At 36.6% G+C, this 18,464-nt stretch overlaps 1 protein-coding gene across 1 annotated transcript in view; it reads right to left on the bottom strand.

Annotated features, from left to right (window-relative positions):
* The window catches only part of LOC126076250 (natural killer cells antigen CD94-like), a 204,283-nt gene extending 189,821 nt beyond the window's left edge, over positions 1-14,462 (bottom strand). Inside the window, exons 1-6 of the mRNA XM_049884826.1 lie at positions 14,296-14,462; positions 12,812-12,904; positions 12,604-12,654; positions 11,248-11,399; positions 9,000-9,097; positions 8,057-8,154 (exon numbers count right to left, since the gene is read on the bottom strand). Of these exons, the coding sequence (XP_049740783.1) occupies positions 8,057-8,154; positions 9,000-9,097; positions 11,248-11,399; positions 12,604-12,654; positions 12,812-12,904; positions 14,296-14,302 (499 nt within the window). The 5' untranslated portion in view covers positions 14,303-14,462. The remainder of the gene's footprint in view (positions 1-8,056; positions 8,155-8,999; positions 9,098-11,247; positions 11,400-12,603; positions 12,655-12,811; positions 12,905-14,295) is intronic.
* Positions 14,463-18,464: the final 4,002 nt, after the last annotated feature.

Here is an 18,464-nt window from a genome sequence, read left to right as displayed (position 1 = left end):
TAATATATTTCACCAAATCAACAAATTCATTAAAAAAAAAAAAAAAAATTTGATCTAAGTAGATTCAGAAAAAATAAATTGACAAAAATACATTTGGGCTCCTGATAAAAACTTACAAAAACAGGGCTAGAAGTGAACTTCCTGAGCCTTAAGGTCATCTACAAAATCCTACAGTTAAGATAAAAAGTAAAGATAAAAAAAGTGATTGTGTTCAAGAGTAAGACTATGAGGTCTACTCTCACTACTGTATTCAAGCTTGTATTGAATGTTCTGGTCACTGTGATCAGGCAAGAAAAAGAAATAAAAGGCATCCAGTTTTGAAAAGAAAAGGGAAACCTGTCTTTATTCATAAATAATATAAACATCTATGTTGTAAATCAAAAGGAATCTACAGAAATGCCACTAGAACTAATAAGTGAGTTTAAAAAGGTCCGATATTAAAAGATAAATACAAAAATCAATTTTATATACACTTGCAATCAAAAAATCAAAAATTGAAATAAAAAACACATAATCTGTAATAGGATCAAAAGCAATGCAGTACTTAGCAAAACCTCATAAAAATGTAAAAGGCTGCATATTATAAAAAAAAAATCCATAACATTGCTGAGAAAAATTTGAGAATAATGAGGTAAAAGATATATACATTGTTAAAGACTCAGAATACTCAGTATTGTTGATATGGCAATTTTTCCAAAACTGATTTGTAGATTCCATGGAATTCCAACTAAAATTCCAGGAGGTTTTTTTGTTGTTGCTGATTGACATGATAATTATGAAATTCACAGAGAATGCAAAATGCAACAATGACCAAAACAATTTAAAAATTAACAAAGCTGGATGGTGATTACTGCTAGACTTCAAGATTTTTATAAAAGTAGGATAATCAGAACAGTGTGCTTTCCATGCAAAATGAGACAAACAGATCTATAAAACATAATAGGGAGCACAGAAACAGATCCATACGTATATGGAAAATTGATTCTTGACAAAGGTGTATAGGCATTTAATTGGAACAAGGATAATATTTTTATCAAATGGCATGGGAAAAAAATACCTATACAAAAAACAACCAAAAAAAAGTCTTTCATTCACTCCTTACCTCAAATATGTCAAATAATTCAAAGCAAATCACAAATCTAAATGTACAATCTAACAATAAATCCTCTAGGAGAAAACAGAGAAGAAAAAATTTTGTGGCTTTGATTTGATTTAGCTGAAGCTTTCTCAGAAATGATGTGAAAAGCATGATTTCTAAAAGAACAAATTGATAAAGTGGACTTTGTTAAGATTTAAAACTTCTGCACTTTCAAAGACACTGTTAAGAGAATGAAAAGACAAACCTCAGACTGGCAGAAAAATTTTCAAAACATGTCTGATAAAGGACTTTTATACAGAATACACAAAAATTATCAATAAGAAAGTAAAAACAATAAAAATTGGCAAACTATTGGAACAGAAAAATTACCAAGAAAGATGTACATATGCCAAATAAGCAAATCAATAAATGTTAAAGAACATAATTCCTTAGAAAAATGCAAATTAAATACACAATGAATGACTACTACGCACTAATTAGAATGGCTAAAAGTATAAAGATCATTCCAGTGCTGGCCAAGATGTGGAGGAAGTGAGCTCTCAAACACTGCTAGTGGGAATATAAAATGGAACAATCCCTTTGGAAAGCAGTATGACAGGTTTTTAAAAATGTAAACATGCACCTACCGTATGATCCAACCATTCTACTCCTAGAAAATTATTTTTATCCAAGAGAAATTAAAATCTATGTCCAAGCACTGTCTTGTGAGTGAATACACATAGTAACTTTACTAGTAATAACCCCAAAATGGAAACAACCCAAATGTCTATCAGCCAGTGAATGGATGAATTGTGTTTTACCCGTAAAATGGAACGCTACTCACCAATAAAAAGAAATCAATTATTGATATGCATAACAACACAAATCAATCTGAAAATATTTAAATAATTATGTTCACCTAAAAAATCCCAACAAAAGAAGTACAAACTGCATGGTTTCATATATATATATATATACATACAAAGCTTTAGAAAATGAAAATCTATGCTAACAAAATGCCATGGAATGGTCATCTGTGTGGCTAGGAGCAGGAGGGAGGTATTCCATGGGTTCACTAGGAGATTTTCTGGGGTAATGTATATGTTATCTACATTGATGAATGTGGTGTGTGATAGTTTCACAAACATAGGAGCCCTGGTGGCACAGTGGATAAAGTGCTCAGCTACAAACTGAAAGGTCCTGCTCCATGGGAGAAAGAAGTAGCAGTCTGCTTCCGTAAAGGTTACAGCCTTGGGAAGCCTAGGGGGCAGTTCTACTCTGTCCTCTATGGTTGCTATGAGTTGGAATCAGCTTGACCAAAACGGGTTTGGATTTTTTTTTTTTTTGGTGTGTGCTGGAGAGGAAAAGGAGCAACACAAACTCACGTAAACTGCAGGTGTGATTATAAATTTTCCCAAGCAGCTTGGAATATAGAAGCCTCACTGTCTTTTGTGACCTGTCCTCATAAGTGTCATCCCATAACTTTGGCCATATTCTATTGCTCACACAGATCAACCTTAACAGAATATGTTTGATTATTTGAAAAGGGTGTGAATATCAGGAGGTGCAGACCATTAGGGGCCATCTAGGAGGCTGAATATAGGAGTCCAGCCTTTGGCCACCAATTATTTCTGCTCTTCCCACATGCAATATACATTCATCCCCTTCTGTGGCCCCCAAAAGTATCATCCTATTACATCATCAGCTCAAAGTCCAGAAACTCATGAGATCCAGGTGTGGAAGAGGCTCATAGGTGTCATTCCCTAAGTTTATACAAATAAATAAACAACAAGCATTTATTATTTCACACTGTTTCTGAAGGACAGGAATCCTAAACAGCTTTAGAGATGGATCTGGTTCAAGATCTCTTGTTGCTGTCAGGATGTCTGCTGGGCTGTAGTCATCTGAAGGCTTGACTCTGGCTGGAGAGTTGGCTTCCAAGAAGGCTCCCTCACTTGGCTCCTGGCAAGAGGCCTCAGTTCCTTGTGACTTTCCGTAGCAGGCTTCCATTCCTCATCACACAGTCCCCTAGACAGGGTATCTCACAACTTGGTAACTGCCTTCCCCCAGATCAAGTGATCTGAGAGAAAGGAAAGAGGCAGAATTAACACTTTCTTTTACGACCTAGTCTCAGAAGCAACATGCCATCGTTTCTACTGTTGTTCTATTGGTCATATAGGTCAAACCTAATACCATGTGGGAGGAAATTATAGAAAGACACAAACACCAGAAGGTGAGGATTATTGGTGGAATATTGCAGCCTGGTTACCACAGACTGATAATCAAAGACAAAACTGTTTTTTATACTGAAAAATGTGGAGGTCTGTTTACAACTGGTAAGAAATGACCTGGAAAAAGGAAAGGCAAAGTAAGGAATAGGACTGGTGCTTTAAATCCTCATTTGTACTTTTTGACAGAGGTTGGCAAACTACAACCTATAGGCCAAAACCAACCTACCATCTGTTTTTGTAAATAAAGTTTTTTGGAATACAACCACACCATTTACTTACTTATTATCTATGACATCTTTAGCAAGGCAATGGCCGAGCTGAGAAGTCAAAACAGAGACTAACACACAAAGCTGAAAATATTTACTCTACAGTATTTTCACAAAATGTTTTTAATCCTTGCAGTAAGGTATAAAGAGGAAAGGCCAAAAACTATGGAAATAGAAAAGGAGGTTTAGGCTTTCCAAAGATTTCTCATGGTTAGATAATTGAAAGGATTCATGAAGCTCCACAGAACATACTCAGATAACGCTTTCAATGAGTTAAAAAAAAAAAAAAATGTGATACACACGAGAAAGGGAATTTATGTAAGCAGTGGGTATCCAGGAGACATTCAGGAATAGGCTCCCAATGTCATTCTTAATTGCATGAAGATATGCTTCATTTTAAGATTGAACTGCTGATATCTGTGTGATAAAACATGATTTCAGGAGAGCCCCAGCAGTTTCCAGTGGTCTCTTATGCCCATGGCACTGGGTTTTTTTTTTAAAAGTTAAGCAAAGAACTGCCCCAGTTCATACTGGTAAAAAACTCCATCCTTCTGGGGCATATTATGTGAGGTTGTAGATGTCACTGTGGAGGAGCTAAGAATTAATATATTGGGAAAAATAGGATAGAGTTACTTGTTGCAGAATATATGATTTCAATTCTCAGCTATCTTATCAAGATTCAAAAGGCAGTGATTAATTTAATAAAAAAAGAAATAAAAGTTTCATTTTTTTAGGGGTATGTTGATGTTATGGATTGAATTGTGTCCCCAAAAAATATGTATTGTAAATTCTAACCTCTATGCCTGTGGTTATAATCCCATTTCAGAATGGGTTTTCTTTGCTTTGGTAATGAAACAGGATTAGTGTAAGGTGTACCTTGAGTCAATCCCTTTTGAGATCTAAAAGATTAAACAAGCAAACCAGTGAGCGGAGATGGAGTGAGATAGATTCCAAGTGACATGGAGATTTCCAAGGAAATAAGGAAGCAGAAGCTGAAGAAACAGCAGCCTTTCTCCAGAGCTGACAGAGAAAGACTTCCCCTGGAGCCAGCGTCCTGAATATGGACTTCTAACCTCCTAAATGTGAGGAAAAAAAAAAAAAACACACTTGTGGTATTTCTGTTATAAAGAGACTAGATAACTAAGACAATTGGTGTGGTAGGAAATACTCTAAGATGGTCCCTAAGATTCCAGCTTCCTGGTATAAATGTCCTGTGTAACCTGCCTACCTTGAGTGAGGGTGGGACTTGTGAATAGGATGGAATGTAACTGCTGTGGTGAGATTAGGTTACAGGGCAAAGGTGGGAAAATTTTTCAGATACAATTAAGTTGATTTTGAGTTAATCAAAAGGGAGGTAATACTGGGTGGGCCTGATATAAGCAGATGAACATTTTAAAAGAGAGTCTAGAGGTCAGAGATTGAAGAAATCAGAGACACTTTCCTTCTGGCTTAGAAGATGCAAGCAGCCATGATGTGAACTGCCTATGGAGAGGGGTAGCCACTAGTTACTGAGGGCCTTTGACTGAAAAATAGAAGGAATTAAATTCTGTCGACAACCTGAATGAACCTGGACAAGAGTTACCGCTGAGAATGTATTCTGTCTAATACCTTGACTACAGCCTTGTGTGACCTTGAGCAAAGGACCCAGATAAGCTGTTCCCTGGTTCTGCCCAATGGAAGCTGCAATAACAAACATGCTGTTTTAAATCTCTAAATGTATGGTAATTTGTTATATAGTAAAACAAAATAGATACAGTGGTGATAACAGGATTAACTTAAGTAAGTATAAAAAGACATGTGGCAAACATGTTTTGTTATTTTGCATGTGTGTGTTTGCAACATTTTCTTACCTCTCTTCCCTTTGTTTTATGCCCAACACAGAGATATTTACTCAACTAGATACTTCCATGTACATTAGCCCATTTCAAAGAAGAGAAAAAAATAAAGTGCCTTTCCCCAGAGAATATATAAGAGATTTCATGTCACATTAAAAAAAAAAAAAAGCTGATAGAAAGCCCTGCCTATAAAAAAAATGCTCCGTCTCCCCTTACTGAAAACTATAAAAGATGAGAGGAAGCAGTCAAGTGGGCCTGGACTGAGTGCATCTAACATAAAGTGATCATGCCGTGAGAAAGACGCTCTCCCTTGGATGACCAATATCTCCATTCAAGTCAATACATTCTGTTATCAGTGCCCTGAAGTGATATGGAAGCTGAAGAAACATCTCAGTAACTGGGAGGCAAGAGGAATTTTCTTTTTCCAGTGGACATAATTTTTGGCATGAATTACCCTCTAAAAGTAGACATCTCCCATCATATTTAACACCTTCTGTTTCCTCCTCCTCTTGGAATTGTAATAAATGTCTGTGAGCGCTCAGATGTGGCTTGAGACACCTGAGAGAGTAATGACATCAAAGAGAACAATCTTTAACCTATACTTGGATGTGGCTAAATATAAACAGTGAGATTTCTCTTGCTGTTACAGAGAAAACCTCTATAAACAGCAAAACTAAACCAGAAAACACTGCCTCATGGGAGGAGGACAGGGAGATGGTACACTTGAGACATGGGACTTGATTTTCATTATATGCTTCTGTACTCTTGTTTTGAATTTTAGTTGAACTAAAAGTGTATTACTTTAAAAACACGTAAACAAGAAAACCAGAAGATTTTTATATTCAGAAATTGTCATACATAATTTCTCTAGTCAGAGGTCAAGTATTTTAAAATCTGCATCTTTCATCGCACAATTTATGTGCAATTTTCCTAAGCAAATCATCATATAAGAACGTGATGTGTTCAGTATTGCAGTCCTATTTATTTACACTTTAAGAAATAAAATCTAATAGGTTCTTTTCTCTCGTTGTGTTATGGATTGAATTGTGTCCCCCAAAATATCTGTCAACTTGGCTAGATTCTGATTCCCAGTACTGTATGATTGTCTACCATGTTGTCATCTCACGTGATTTCTCTAGGTGTTGTAAATCCTGTCACGGTGATGTTAGTGAGATGGATTAGTGGCAGTTATGTTGATGGGATCTACGAGATTAGATAGTGTCTTAAGCCAATTTCTTTTGAGATATAAAGGAAAGAAGCCAGCAGACAGAAGTGGGGATCTCATACTACCAAAAAAGTGGCACCAGGAGCAGAGAGAGTCCTTTGGACCTGAGATTCCTGTGATGAGATCCTCTCAGACCAAGGGATGACTGAGGACAAGGACCTTCCTCCAGAACCAACAGAGAGAGAAATCCTTCCCCTGGAACTGGCACCCTGAATTCAGACTTCTAGCCTACTGCAATGTGAGAGAATAAATTTCTCTTTATTAAAGCCATCCACTTGTGGTATTTCTGTTATGGCAGCACTAGATGACTAAGATTCTCTATATATTGAGATCGATTATTAGATATTGATTGTTTTCATTTAAAACTATAAAGCAAATAAGGATGTCAACCCAAATTCTTTAAAACGTATGTGCAACAGCCCTAAAAAGGAATTGGCTTTTGGTGGCTATTAGGTCAGGAAGATCCCAGCCAGGCCCCGGCGTCAGACCTTATCATTATCTCCACCCTTTTTTTTTTTGACTCTCTCAAGAACCATAAAAAGATAATTTGAGCTGCTCACCACCAACAACAACAAAAAAGTGAATTATATAGAATTTGATGCAAGACTTTTAGGAAAAAATTTTTTTTAATTTATTTGAGAATAAGACCTTCATTGCACATGTACATGACTCTCTTACTGATGGATAAGCATGAGGCACGAAAGTTCTGGGGCACCTGGGCTACTTGGGCTCTCATTCCCCTTGCAAAATCTGGAAGCAACCATATTGGAAACACATATTTCAAAGTAATGACCAAAAACTTCAGTTGTTCTTCAGAATTTAGAGTATTGTGGAAAAGAGACAAAATTTGTTTTGCTCTGAATCTGGATAACACATGTGAGGAAACTCACTGGAAATTTCAGCTCTAAGCATATATATATATATATATATATTCTTAAATATATATATATATTTCCAGAAAGAGCTAACAAAAGGCATTAAAAATATTTTTACTTTTAGAAAGGTGAAGACGGGCTTTTCCAATTTAGTATGCCAAATGAAGCACTGAAATAATGTTGATACAGATTATTTGGTGTTGTAAACTTTCCTTAAATTTCCGCAGAGATAATTTGCAAGAAAAGATGAGTGAAACGGAAACTACAATGTAAAGAATAAACAATATATTTAATATTAAACATATAAAATCTAAATATTCATAACATTCTTTATCTCAATGCTTAATAAATTCAAGTATAGGCACAGAAATTTAATCAAATTTAAAACACATGTATTCAAATATGTACAAATTGTATAAGACAAAATATTGAAAAATGTATAGACCTAAGAAGTAGATAACTAGTAACAATATAAGAAATGAAAGGTAAACCTGAACCCTCATTGCTCCCCAACCCTAAGAAATACTTAAATAAGCTGTTGCTTACAGATAAAACCATATTTCTTCTCACAATCTTCATCCAAAATAGTATCACTATTATATAATATGCAGCTCTGTGGATTTAGAATTTGAACAAATGGATATCTGTAATGAAGACAAAAATATTAGCATCTGGGAAAAGGGTATGAAAACACTCAGGTGCAAAGATTTCAGATTAATGATAGAACTTTCAGAAGCATTTAAATGAGATACTAGCATACTGAATCAAACTTTTTCTCTATTTAATAACCATAGTTTTCAGATTTCAGATTCTATTGTTGCACAAACCTTAATTACTCCCTCTAAAATAAATAGTATTGGGACTAGAGATTTTTGGTTATTGTTCTTGTCTTAATTGTTAATCATTTTGATGCATAATACACTTTCATTTTGTTTAAAAAATGCATTACCTTATTTAGTCTAGAGAAACAAATCAGAGCTTATAATTCACCATTGTATTATGTGGAAATTACATGTTTATGAATGAAAATAACATTCAAAGTTTACGAACATACAGAAGATAAACCCAGAATGTTTGAAACATTGGGAGTATGTTGAGAATTTTGGCTCCACCAGAATAAAGAAAGGAAGGCATATCCTGCTGTATCTGGACTGCCGGGACTGCTGAGTCAGCGCTCCTGTGTATGTGAGTATGTGAGGATGTGTGCCTGTACGGGCACGTCTATGTGTTTGCTCCAAGGAAAAATGGGGAAAAAAAGTCAAAAGCTATCTTATGGGCCCAGAACACTAAAGTTCATATGACCTGAGCATGAACTTGAATTTTCTGGATTGGCCTGCAGTTGTATTCTGCTACACTCTTCTCTTTTCTGTAACCTCACACCCTGGGCATGCGATTACTGCAGTGCTCCCGGGTGTTACCTGCACTGATGCGATCTAAGCATAAACTCAGAAAGCGTAGAAAAGGCAGCACCAGGCTGCCAGAAACTTACAGATCCCGGGAGAGAGCAGAGCCGTCCTCCCACAGCCACGCACCACGTCTTTTGTTATAAGTGAGTCCAATCCAGTAATAACTGGAGATCCAAAACCTCTGTTTGGAAACAGAGACTAACACTGTAATCCTATTTGAATGTACTCTGGGAACAGTGTGCTTTTAAGAATTTAATGTCAGACATCATAATCGGCCTATCAATCGCACAAACTGAAATCACTCTTGGCTTCTAATTTAGAAGGTTCAGCTCTGTGCCTCATATTTCTAATTTATCACCCCCATTCAGTTATGCAGGAAAACTACCACAAAATCTGACTAAAGGTGTAAAGATTTTGTTATAAAAATATATAAAACATTCTGTATTCTGTGAGTTAGAGTTCTCATGAACATCCCTGTACAGGGAATCCGAAACCCCAGCCTGAAAATCTGTAAAATCAACACTATCTCGAGGGATAAAGCTCCTGGGTATGACCTTCTCAGCCTCTATTCAGCTCAGTCTCTGCATACGTCTAGGGTAGTTTATGCCTTTTCTGTGTTGTTGTTAGCTGCTGTCAAGTTGGTTCCAATGAAACACTGCCCGGTCCTGGGTCACCTTCACAATCATTGTTAAGCTTGAGTCCATTGTTACAGCCACCGTGTCAATCCATCTCACTGAGGGTCTTCCTCTTTTTAGCTCACCCTCTACTTTACCAAGCATGATGCCCTTCTCCAGGGACTGGTTCCTCCTGATAACATGTCCAAAGTATGTGAGACTAAGTCTTGCCATCCTCGCTTCCAAGGAGCACTCTGGCTGTATATCTTCCAAGACAGATTTCTTTGTTCTCTGACACACCATAAAAAAAAAAAAAATTTTTTTATGTTAAATATTCTTCACCAACAACATAATTCAAAAATGTCAGTTCTCCTTAGGTCTTCCTTATTCATTGTCCAGTATTCACATGCATATGAGACAATTGAAAATATTGTGGCACGGATCAGGTGCACCTTAGTCCTCAAAGTGACACCTGGGCTTTTCAACACTTCAAACAGGTCTTTTCCAACAAATATGCCCAATGCAATATGTCTTTTGAGTTCTTGACTGCTGCTTCCATGGGCGTTGATTGTGGATCCAAATAAAATGAAATCCTTAACAATCTGAATATTTTCTCTGTTTATTATAATGTGTTTATTGGTCTAGTTGTGAGGATTTTTGGTTTCTTTATGTTGAGGTATAATCCATACTGAAAGCTGTGGTCTTTCATCTTCATCAGTAAGTTCTTCAAGTCCTCTTTGTTTTCAACTAGGAAGTTTGTGTCACCTGTGTATAACAGGTTGTTAAAGAGTCTTACTCCAATCCTAGTGTTACATTCTTCTTCATATATTCCACCTTCTCAGGTTATTTGTTCCACATGCAGTTGGATAAGTATGGTGAAAGGATACAACCATAACACACCTTTCCTGACTTTAAGCCATGCTGTATCCCCTTCGCTCTGTTTGAATGGCTGCTTCTTGGTCTATGTGCAGGTTCCTCATGAGCACAAGTCAGTGTTCTAGAATTCTCATTCTTCATAATGTTATTCACAATTTGTTATGATCCACATAGTCGAATACCTTTGCAGAGTCAAAAAAAAAAAAAAACCCACAGGTAAAGATCTTTCTGGTATTCTCTGTTTTAAGACAAAATCCATCTGATATCAGGAATGATATTCCTCATCCCACATCTTCTTCTGAATTGGGCTTCAATTTCTGGAAGTTCTCTGTTGATGTACTGCTGAAACCGTTTTTGAGTGATCTTTGGCAAAATTTTAGTTGCATGTGATATTAATGATATTGTTAGACAATTTTTCCATTCTGTTGGATTGCTTTTCTTAGGAATGGGACCTTAGGGATTTTCTTAGGAACTGGTAATTTTTATGAGCATACCCTCTATATTGGCCCTCAATTTATAAATTCAATTAATAGAACTAAATATGCCAAAGTCATTTAGTTGGATCTTTGAATAAAATGAGTTAAATAATGATCTAATTACTTTGAAGCCATCCAGAAAATTCCTTTCACTTCATCTGGCAAATTGATTTTATTCCTAGATATAATTCTTTGAGAAATTTTATGTAAGTTTTATAGTGATTGCTTCAAAGTACAAAGGTAATAATCATTGTTCAAATATGACCACCCATTTACTCTCTGATTAAGACTTGACTCAAAATTTTCAGCTTACTTAAATATTATGTTTTCTGGACCAAAGAAAATGTGGAAACATGAGTACATACAAATTCATCTTTGCTTTCGAGCCGAAGTAGACTGGAATTGTAAGAAGCACAGAAATCCCTACTTTCTGCCCAAGTTTTTTGTTCACTGGAAAAGAAGTAACAATTGCATCGGTACCCAATCCACTTCTCTTGGCAAGGACAGCAGCCAGAGCCTAAGATAAAAAATAAAATATGATTGATGACATTGGAGATTTCAAATATTTGTATTGCTGTTTATTCATTCAAAGATTATTTCCTATTTATATTTTTCTCTACAACTAGTCTTTGAGCATGCATGCATTACTACGTGCACTGTGGTGTGCTACGCTCAGGATTAGACTTGTGAACAAGTCAAACATGATTGTTTTCCTCATGGAGATTATATTCTACAGATAGAGTAAGGCGCATAGTTACTAATCATTTGTCAATCATATTTCATGTTAATTTTGGTAAGTATACAAAGGAATTTAGTATAATAAAGGAACACATTGCAAGATATGAGATGGAGGGAGATTAGAAGAATCTGTTTGGCAGAAGTGACCCAAAGGTGAGCTCTGCAGAACAAATAGGAGTTACCCAGATCAAAGAGAGGTGATTTAAAAGAGGAAAGCATTTTATCATATTTTCTGAGTCAATAAAAATACCGTGCATTGAGGAGAATCTGACGTTTTGAATTTTTTTCAAAAATGAAGATAAATAAAACAATTAATTTGAAGTCTGATAATAGAGTTTAGCAGTGCTAATGTCTTCAACACTCCTCATCCTCAGTAACAGAAGACATGACACATGGTAGTTAACTTGAATGTGAGCAAAATAAATGGTGATGAAATTGCATAAGAGATAAATTAAATGCCATGTGGTCACAGAAGGAGAGATAATTTGGAGTGCATTGGGGGAAAATATATTCATCAGAAATTGTACTTTAAGCTGGCTCTTACTGGGTAAGTAGATTTTATAACTTCAGAAATCTGGGCACTAAGCTCTGAGGCATAAGCACTAATGGAAATATATTGGAGGAAGCATTTTCTATAATGGAGATAGGAAAGTATGGGCTATGAGCAGACACAGGCAGGCAATTAGGATTAACTGTAATACTTACTGAAGTTTATTTGTAATTTGTTAGTAAATAACGTGCATTCATAGAGGACAGAAATCTGTTATTTCATGCTAATATTATTCTTATGCCTGTAACACAAAAATGATGTGCTCTCAATGTAATCTAATCATTCCTAGAATGAGACTGTTCTAAAATTAGGGAAGTAAACATATTACTATGTGTGATATACCATCATGCTCCTCTCTGGAAAAAAAAAAAAAAAGAAATTTTCTATTTTTATATTCTACCGAAACCAAATATTTTCAAACACTGGAACCTACCTCTCTGGGGTTCTATAGTGGATCCTGGAGAGGGTGTTGGCTGAGTACTTTCTGTGGTAAATGCAATAAGAAATTTATATAATTAAGTACAGGTTTAAGTGTATCTATGATATAATATTACACACTAGCAAAATGCGTTGTATATCACTATATTATTAAATAGTTTTATCATAGCATTGATCTTTACAAGATGCCTAGAAAAACTTACGATTTTTCAGTAAAATTCCCAAAGTAGCCATCAACGAAAGGCACACTACTGCCAAGGTTCCAGAAATCAGGCTCCATAAATTGTTCTGAAAAGCTGCAGAAAAAGATAGAAAAGGCAAAGATTTAAAGAGGAAAGGTGTAGTAGCTGTAGCTCTTAAATGCAAAACCAGTGAGAGAAAATCCAGAAGTGTCAGGATCCACACACAGATATACAGAGAAATATTTGAGTCTTTAGGTCTTTTATGTGCTAACACAATCAGCCTGCCGGTGAACAACTGGAAAAGGAAGACAGTCCATTTAAAACTTCAACCAATATCAACATATTTTGGGGGGTGGGCGGTGGGGTACATTATTCCTCAGTGAGATTATCCACACATTTTCATCTCTACCAACTCTGTAAGTATATTTAGCATTAGTTTTTTTGTTTGTTTTTGTTTTTTAACTGGCAGAGAGGCTTACAGATCTATTGGAAAAAGTGATCAAGGGGCCCCAACTTCTGTTTTATGTGCTTACATTACAGGCATTTACTTTCATTCTCTCAGGAAAAATCACAAGGTAAATAGCCTGGTTCCCAGTAGGTAGATGAGAAAATTGAGGGTCCAAGACTAACATCATTTTCTCAAGGTACCAAAGCTAGCAAGTGTGCAAGTCAGACATAAAATTCAATCCTGTCTAAGCCTAGTGTCTTTCCTGCAACGTATTCCACCATGGTCCCTGACAATAATACCATTTGGTAGTATGTCTTCCTGCTAATCTCAATACAGGTTCTGCTTTGAGAAATGTTTTGCTGCCCATAGCTCTGTAGACGTAGTATAAGAACACAAAGAGAGAGGAGAACTTTGGACCTGGGGATGAGAGATTCTAAAACCAATGTAAAGAGTAATTCTCTGGTGAGCTGAGTTCACTTCCCAGCACACTGAATTATGATACATAAAGAACTTTTTTTTTTTTTTTTTTGCTGTTACCCAAAATTACTTGGTTATATGTTTTTTCCCGAAAAAATTCAACCTTGGTAGATAGTGCATGGACTTGAGCACACTCCCAAAGAGTAATGTCAGTGACAATAGTACAGTGTTTAAACCGTCAGTCTGGGCGAGATTTAGGAGTCCCAAGACAAGTGCTAAGAAAAAAATTAAACGCTTTAAACACCGTGTCATTTATAGCTAGCGTTATCTTTTTATTCCTATGCTAGAATTATATTGATCATAATATAACCAGGGGAATTCATTTCTCATTCAGAATTAAGACCTCTCCATATTGGAACCCGCTCTGTTGAAAAAGCTTTCCAGGCTACTTATAAATTACAGAATGATGAATCAAGAAATTCGAATAAATGTAGAAGTTACTGACATAGGGAAGGCCTAAAAAATCCACTGTCACTTATGCCTCTTTTTCTTAAAGCTCTGCCCTAAAATTAGCCATGTCCATGGATTGCCTGTTTTGGGTCCCTTTATCTGTTGATTTTCTGACTGGAGGCACACGTACCTGCCATGAGAGATGATGTCCCAGGTGGATGCAGGGAAGGCCCGAGGAATGCTTGTTGGGGAAGAGTGGTGCTCGATCACAGAGCTGGGCTGGAAGCAAAGGAATCCGAAAGCTGTGTGCGAAGTAATTTAAAAGAAACAAATGTGTATTTACAGGATGTTCCTGAATCATCTATTGGTGAGCCACATATGTGTAGTACTGACCAAGAAGCAGTAAAACTACCAGCTTCTAAAATGTTCCGGATATCACAATACAGGAAATTCTCACTGTATTTTTGCAATAGAAACCCTTTGATTAGCAGAAAAGAAGATGAGAGGGAGTTTGTGTTTTGTTTTTACTTTTAGTGTTTCAACATCAAAGTCATCTTCAAAATATATTTGGAAAATATCCAAAAAATGGACAAACAAAAGTTAAATGTACTCACTGCAATAAAATTCTACATATAATTTTCCTATTTTAAAAATAATAAAAATTCACTTTGCACAAAACACAGTTTAAATCTTTTTACATGTATTAACTCATATGTTTATAAAAATGACTCGATAAGGAAGATATTATAAATATCCTATTTCACCAGTGAGAAAAATGAGGCCTAGAAGGGCTAAGTGGCTTGTCCAAGGTTACTTAAGTTTAAAACTTAAGCAATCTTGCTCCAGGGCACATGAGCAATATATGAGAGAGATTTACTTCAAGGGACTGGCTCACACAATTGTGGGGCTCGAAAGTTCAAAATTCATAGGTCAGGTGACAGGCTGGAGACTTATGCTGGCTCACAGGATTGTAGGGGCTGGCAGGTCCAAAATCTATAGGTCAGGCACTGGATGGAAACTCCCGCAGGCTTGCATCCCAAGATCTGTAGGTCAGAAGAGGGAAAATTACAGAGTTGAGAGAGAAAGAGGGAGAGAGTTCTGACAAGGTATCTATTCATAGTCTGAAGGCAGACAATAACCTAAGGAAAGACCACTTTCAACTGCTTGATTGATTATATTAGATTACATTACACAAGATTGTTACATTATATTACATTACGTTATAGAACAGCAACTAGTATTTGGCCAAACCACTGGTAATCATGGCTTAGCCAAGTTGACACATACAATTAAACCTCAGACCTCTCATTACTGTGATATGTACACACACACACACATATACATCTGTGCCCTAAAGCTCCCTCACCTGATGTGATGGTTAAAGTGTGTGTATCAACTGGCTGGGCCATGATTCTCGGTGGTTTGGCAGTTATGAGGCAGTTCGACAGCTATGTAATGATGTAATCACCTCCGTGGTGAGATCTGCTATGAGCAGCCAAGGAGCTGAAAGGAAATTTCCTTGAAGCGGTGGCCTGCATTCGATATATGTGAACTTTCTGGCAAAGCTCGCTGACTTTTCCTCACTCTGAATCCTGCAGCTGCCTCCTGTTCTGTTCATCTGACCTCCAGTTCCTGGGACTTGAGCTAGCAACATACCCACCAATCTTGGGATTTGTCAGCATCCACAGCCTGTGAGCCAGAAGCCTGTTGTCTGACCTGCTGATCTCAGCTACATGAGTCAGGAGAAGCCTCCAGCCTGACCCATGGACTTGGGACTTTCTGGTCTCTACAACCATGTGTACCATTTCCCTGATATAAATCTCTTTCTCTATCTCTCTCTCTCTATATAAAAACAAACAAAAAAAATCAAGTCAATTCTGATTCATAGTGACTCTATAGGACAGGGTAGAACTGCCCCACAGAGTTTCCAAGCAGCAGCTGGTGGATTCAAACTGTGAACCTTTTGGTTAGCAGCCGTAGCACTTAACCAGTACACCACCAGGGCTCCATATATATGTGTATGTATGTGTATACACACTTCATTGGTTTTGCCTCTGTAGAGAACTCAGCCTAAAACACCTGGCTTAAGCCAAATGTCAACGCTTCACTCATTTTGCCTTGAAATCTTTCAGCACTTACTCTCCAGTGTTCCAGTCCCTTAAGATCCTTTGAACATGACTGTAGCTGTTCTAATAAACCTTATTTTTACTAGTATGTCAAGTATTTAATTGTTTATTGTGCTATCTCATTCAGATAATATTCTGTTATTTCCATTAACACCCATATGTCTTCAAAAGAGGACATTAGTGAGAATTTCAAATGTAAGATAGATAGACTGTGCGTTTTGAGAGCAGAAACCTTGATTTATAATGTCTCTGGACATACAATTTATCATTCATTCTCATATAAAAGCAAACTCCATTCAAAAATAAGTTTCATGGGTTTTTTGCTTCTTTGTCTTTTGTTTTTTAACCATCATAATATTCCTAGGGAGTGCAAAATGTTAACATAATTGGCTGTTCACTGAAAGGTTGGAAGTTCAAGTCTGCCCAGATGCATCTTTGAAGAAAGTCCTGGCAATCTACTCCAAAAAATCAGACACTGAAAACCCTATGGAGCATAGTTTTACCCTGGCACACATAGGGTTGTTGTGAGTGAGAATCAACTTGGCCACAACTAACGAAAACTAAAAACCGAACTCACTAATGTCAAGTTGATTCTGACTCATAGTGACCCAATAGGAAAGAGTAGAACTGCCCTATAGGTTTTCCAAGAAGCAGCTGGTGGATTCAAACTGCTGACCTTTTGGTTAACAGCCGTAGCTCTTAAGCGCTTCGCCACTAGGGCTCGGACAATAAGCTAATTTTTTTTTTTTTTGCTATTCCTATAGATGAACCTTTTTGTAAAGATGAGCTTTACATCAAAAACAACAACAACAAAAAAAAAGCAGGATTCGTGACTGGATTTCTCAGCTTCCATGAATTCAAAAGTTTTCCATCTTTTTAACTTGTGTACATTGTGTTTATAAAGCTGCCTTTACTCAACCACCATAATTGCTAAAATCTAGATCCTCACTGAAGAATGTGAATATGAAATTTCCTTCATAGCTTTTATGCAAATCCAAGTTGAAAGGCGTGATGTTTATAAAAATGATTCTTTACCTAATTTGAAATCCATCACCCTTTTTTTTCTGAAGACTTTATTGTGCTTTAGGTGAAAATTTACACAGCAAATTAGTTTCCCGTTCAACAATTTATACACAATTTTTCCATGACATTCTGGTCTCAGGCTGCAGGAGGCTGTGGTTCATGTGGACCATTAGTCCTATAGACTATTTGCTTCCTTGAGCCTTTGGTTTCCTTCACTCTCCTTTGCTCCAGATGGAAAGGGACCCATAGTTGTATCACAGAAGATCACTCGCAAGCTTTTAAGATCCCAGACACTCCTCACCAAACAAGTATGTAGAACATTATCTTTATGAACTACGTTATGTCAATTGACCTGATTGTCCCCCAGCACTATGGACCTTAGCCTTCAAGCCTATTAACTCAGTCCCACCAAGTGTTTGAATATATGCCTAAGAAGTTTCCATTACTGTCCCTCCTATGTGTTCTATTATATGTATGAATATATATGCAGCACATACAAATATGTATATACAAAGGCTCACAACTATACCTATTTATGCATGCACACTGCACCCCCATACACCCTCCACACCTACGTAGCATACATATCTACCTGTATAACCACTCACAAATTGTTGGTTGTCATTACTGCTGTTGCAGAATTGTGTATGTTATAGCATCTACCATAGTTGTCCTTTACTTGTAGATATCTATCCCTCAGTGTCTTCATTTACCTTGATCACATTGTGCTGACTTCTCCAATATTTTCTGTTGCCTTTACCAGAATTAACATCTGTCTACGTTTTACTATTTAGTAAGTGATTCGCCCTTCCTCCCCTCCCATCGCTGATAGCCATCAAAGAATGCTGCTTTCTGTGTGCAAACCTATTCTTGAATTTTTATAAAGTGGTACTGTGCAACATTTGCTCCTTTGCGCTTGATTTATTTCACTCAGCATAACGTCCTCCAGATTCACCCATGTTATCTTCCGCAGGCTAGTCATTGTGCTTTATCATTGCATGCTATTTCTTTGTATGTGTATACCAGAAAATCTACCCTTTCTTGGTTTTAGTGTTGGACATCAGCAAAACAGCAGAAAGCTGCTTAATTATGATCATTTTTTATCAAATATAAAAATGTCTTAAATGGTAGAAGGTTAAGATTTTGCCTACAGCTTTTGTATTTGGATGAACAAATTTGTAAGAACTGTGACAAAATAGGCACAAAAAGG

Source organism: Elephas maximus, chromosome 4, assembly GCF_024166365.1.
Source record: "Elephas maximus indicus isolate mEleMax1 chromosome 4, mEleMax1 primary haplotype, whole genome shotgun sequence".
Lineage (NCBI taxonomy): Eukaryota > Metazoa > Chordata > Mammalia > Proboscidea > Elephantidae > Elephas > Elephas maximus.
Note: the sequence above shows the minus strand (reverse complement) of the source record. Positions and strands in the feature narration are given on the sequence as shown.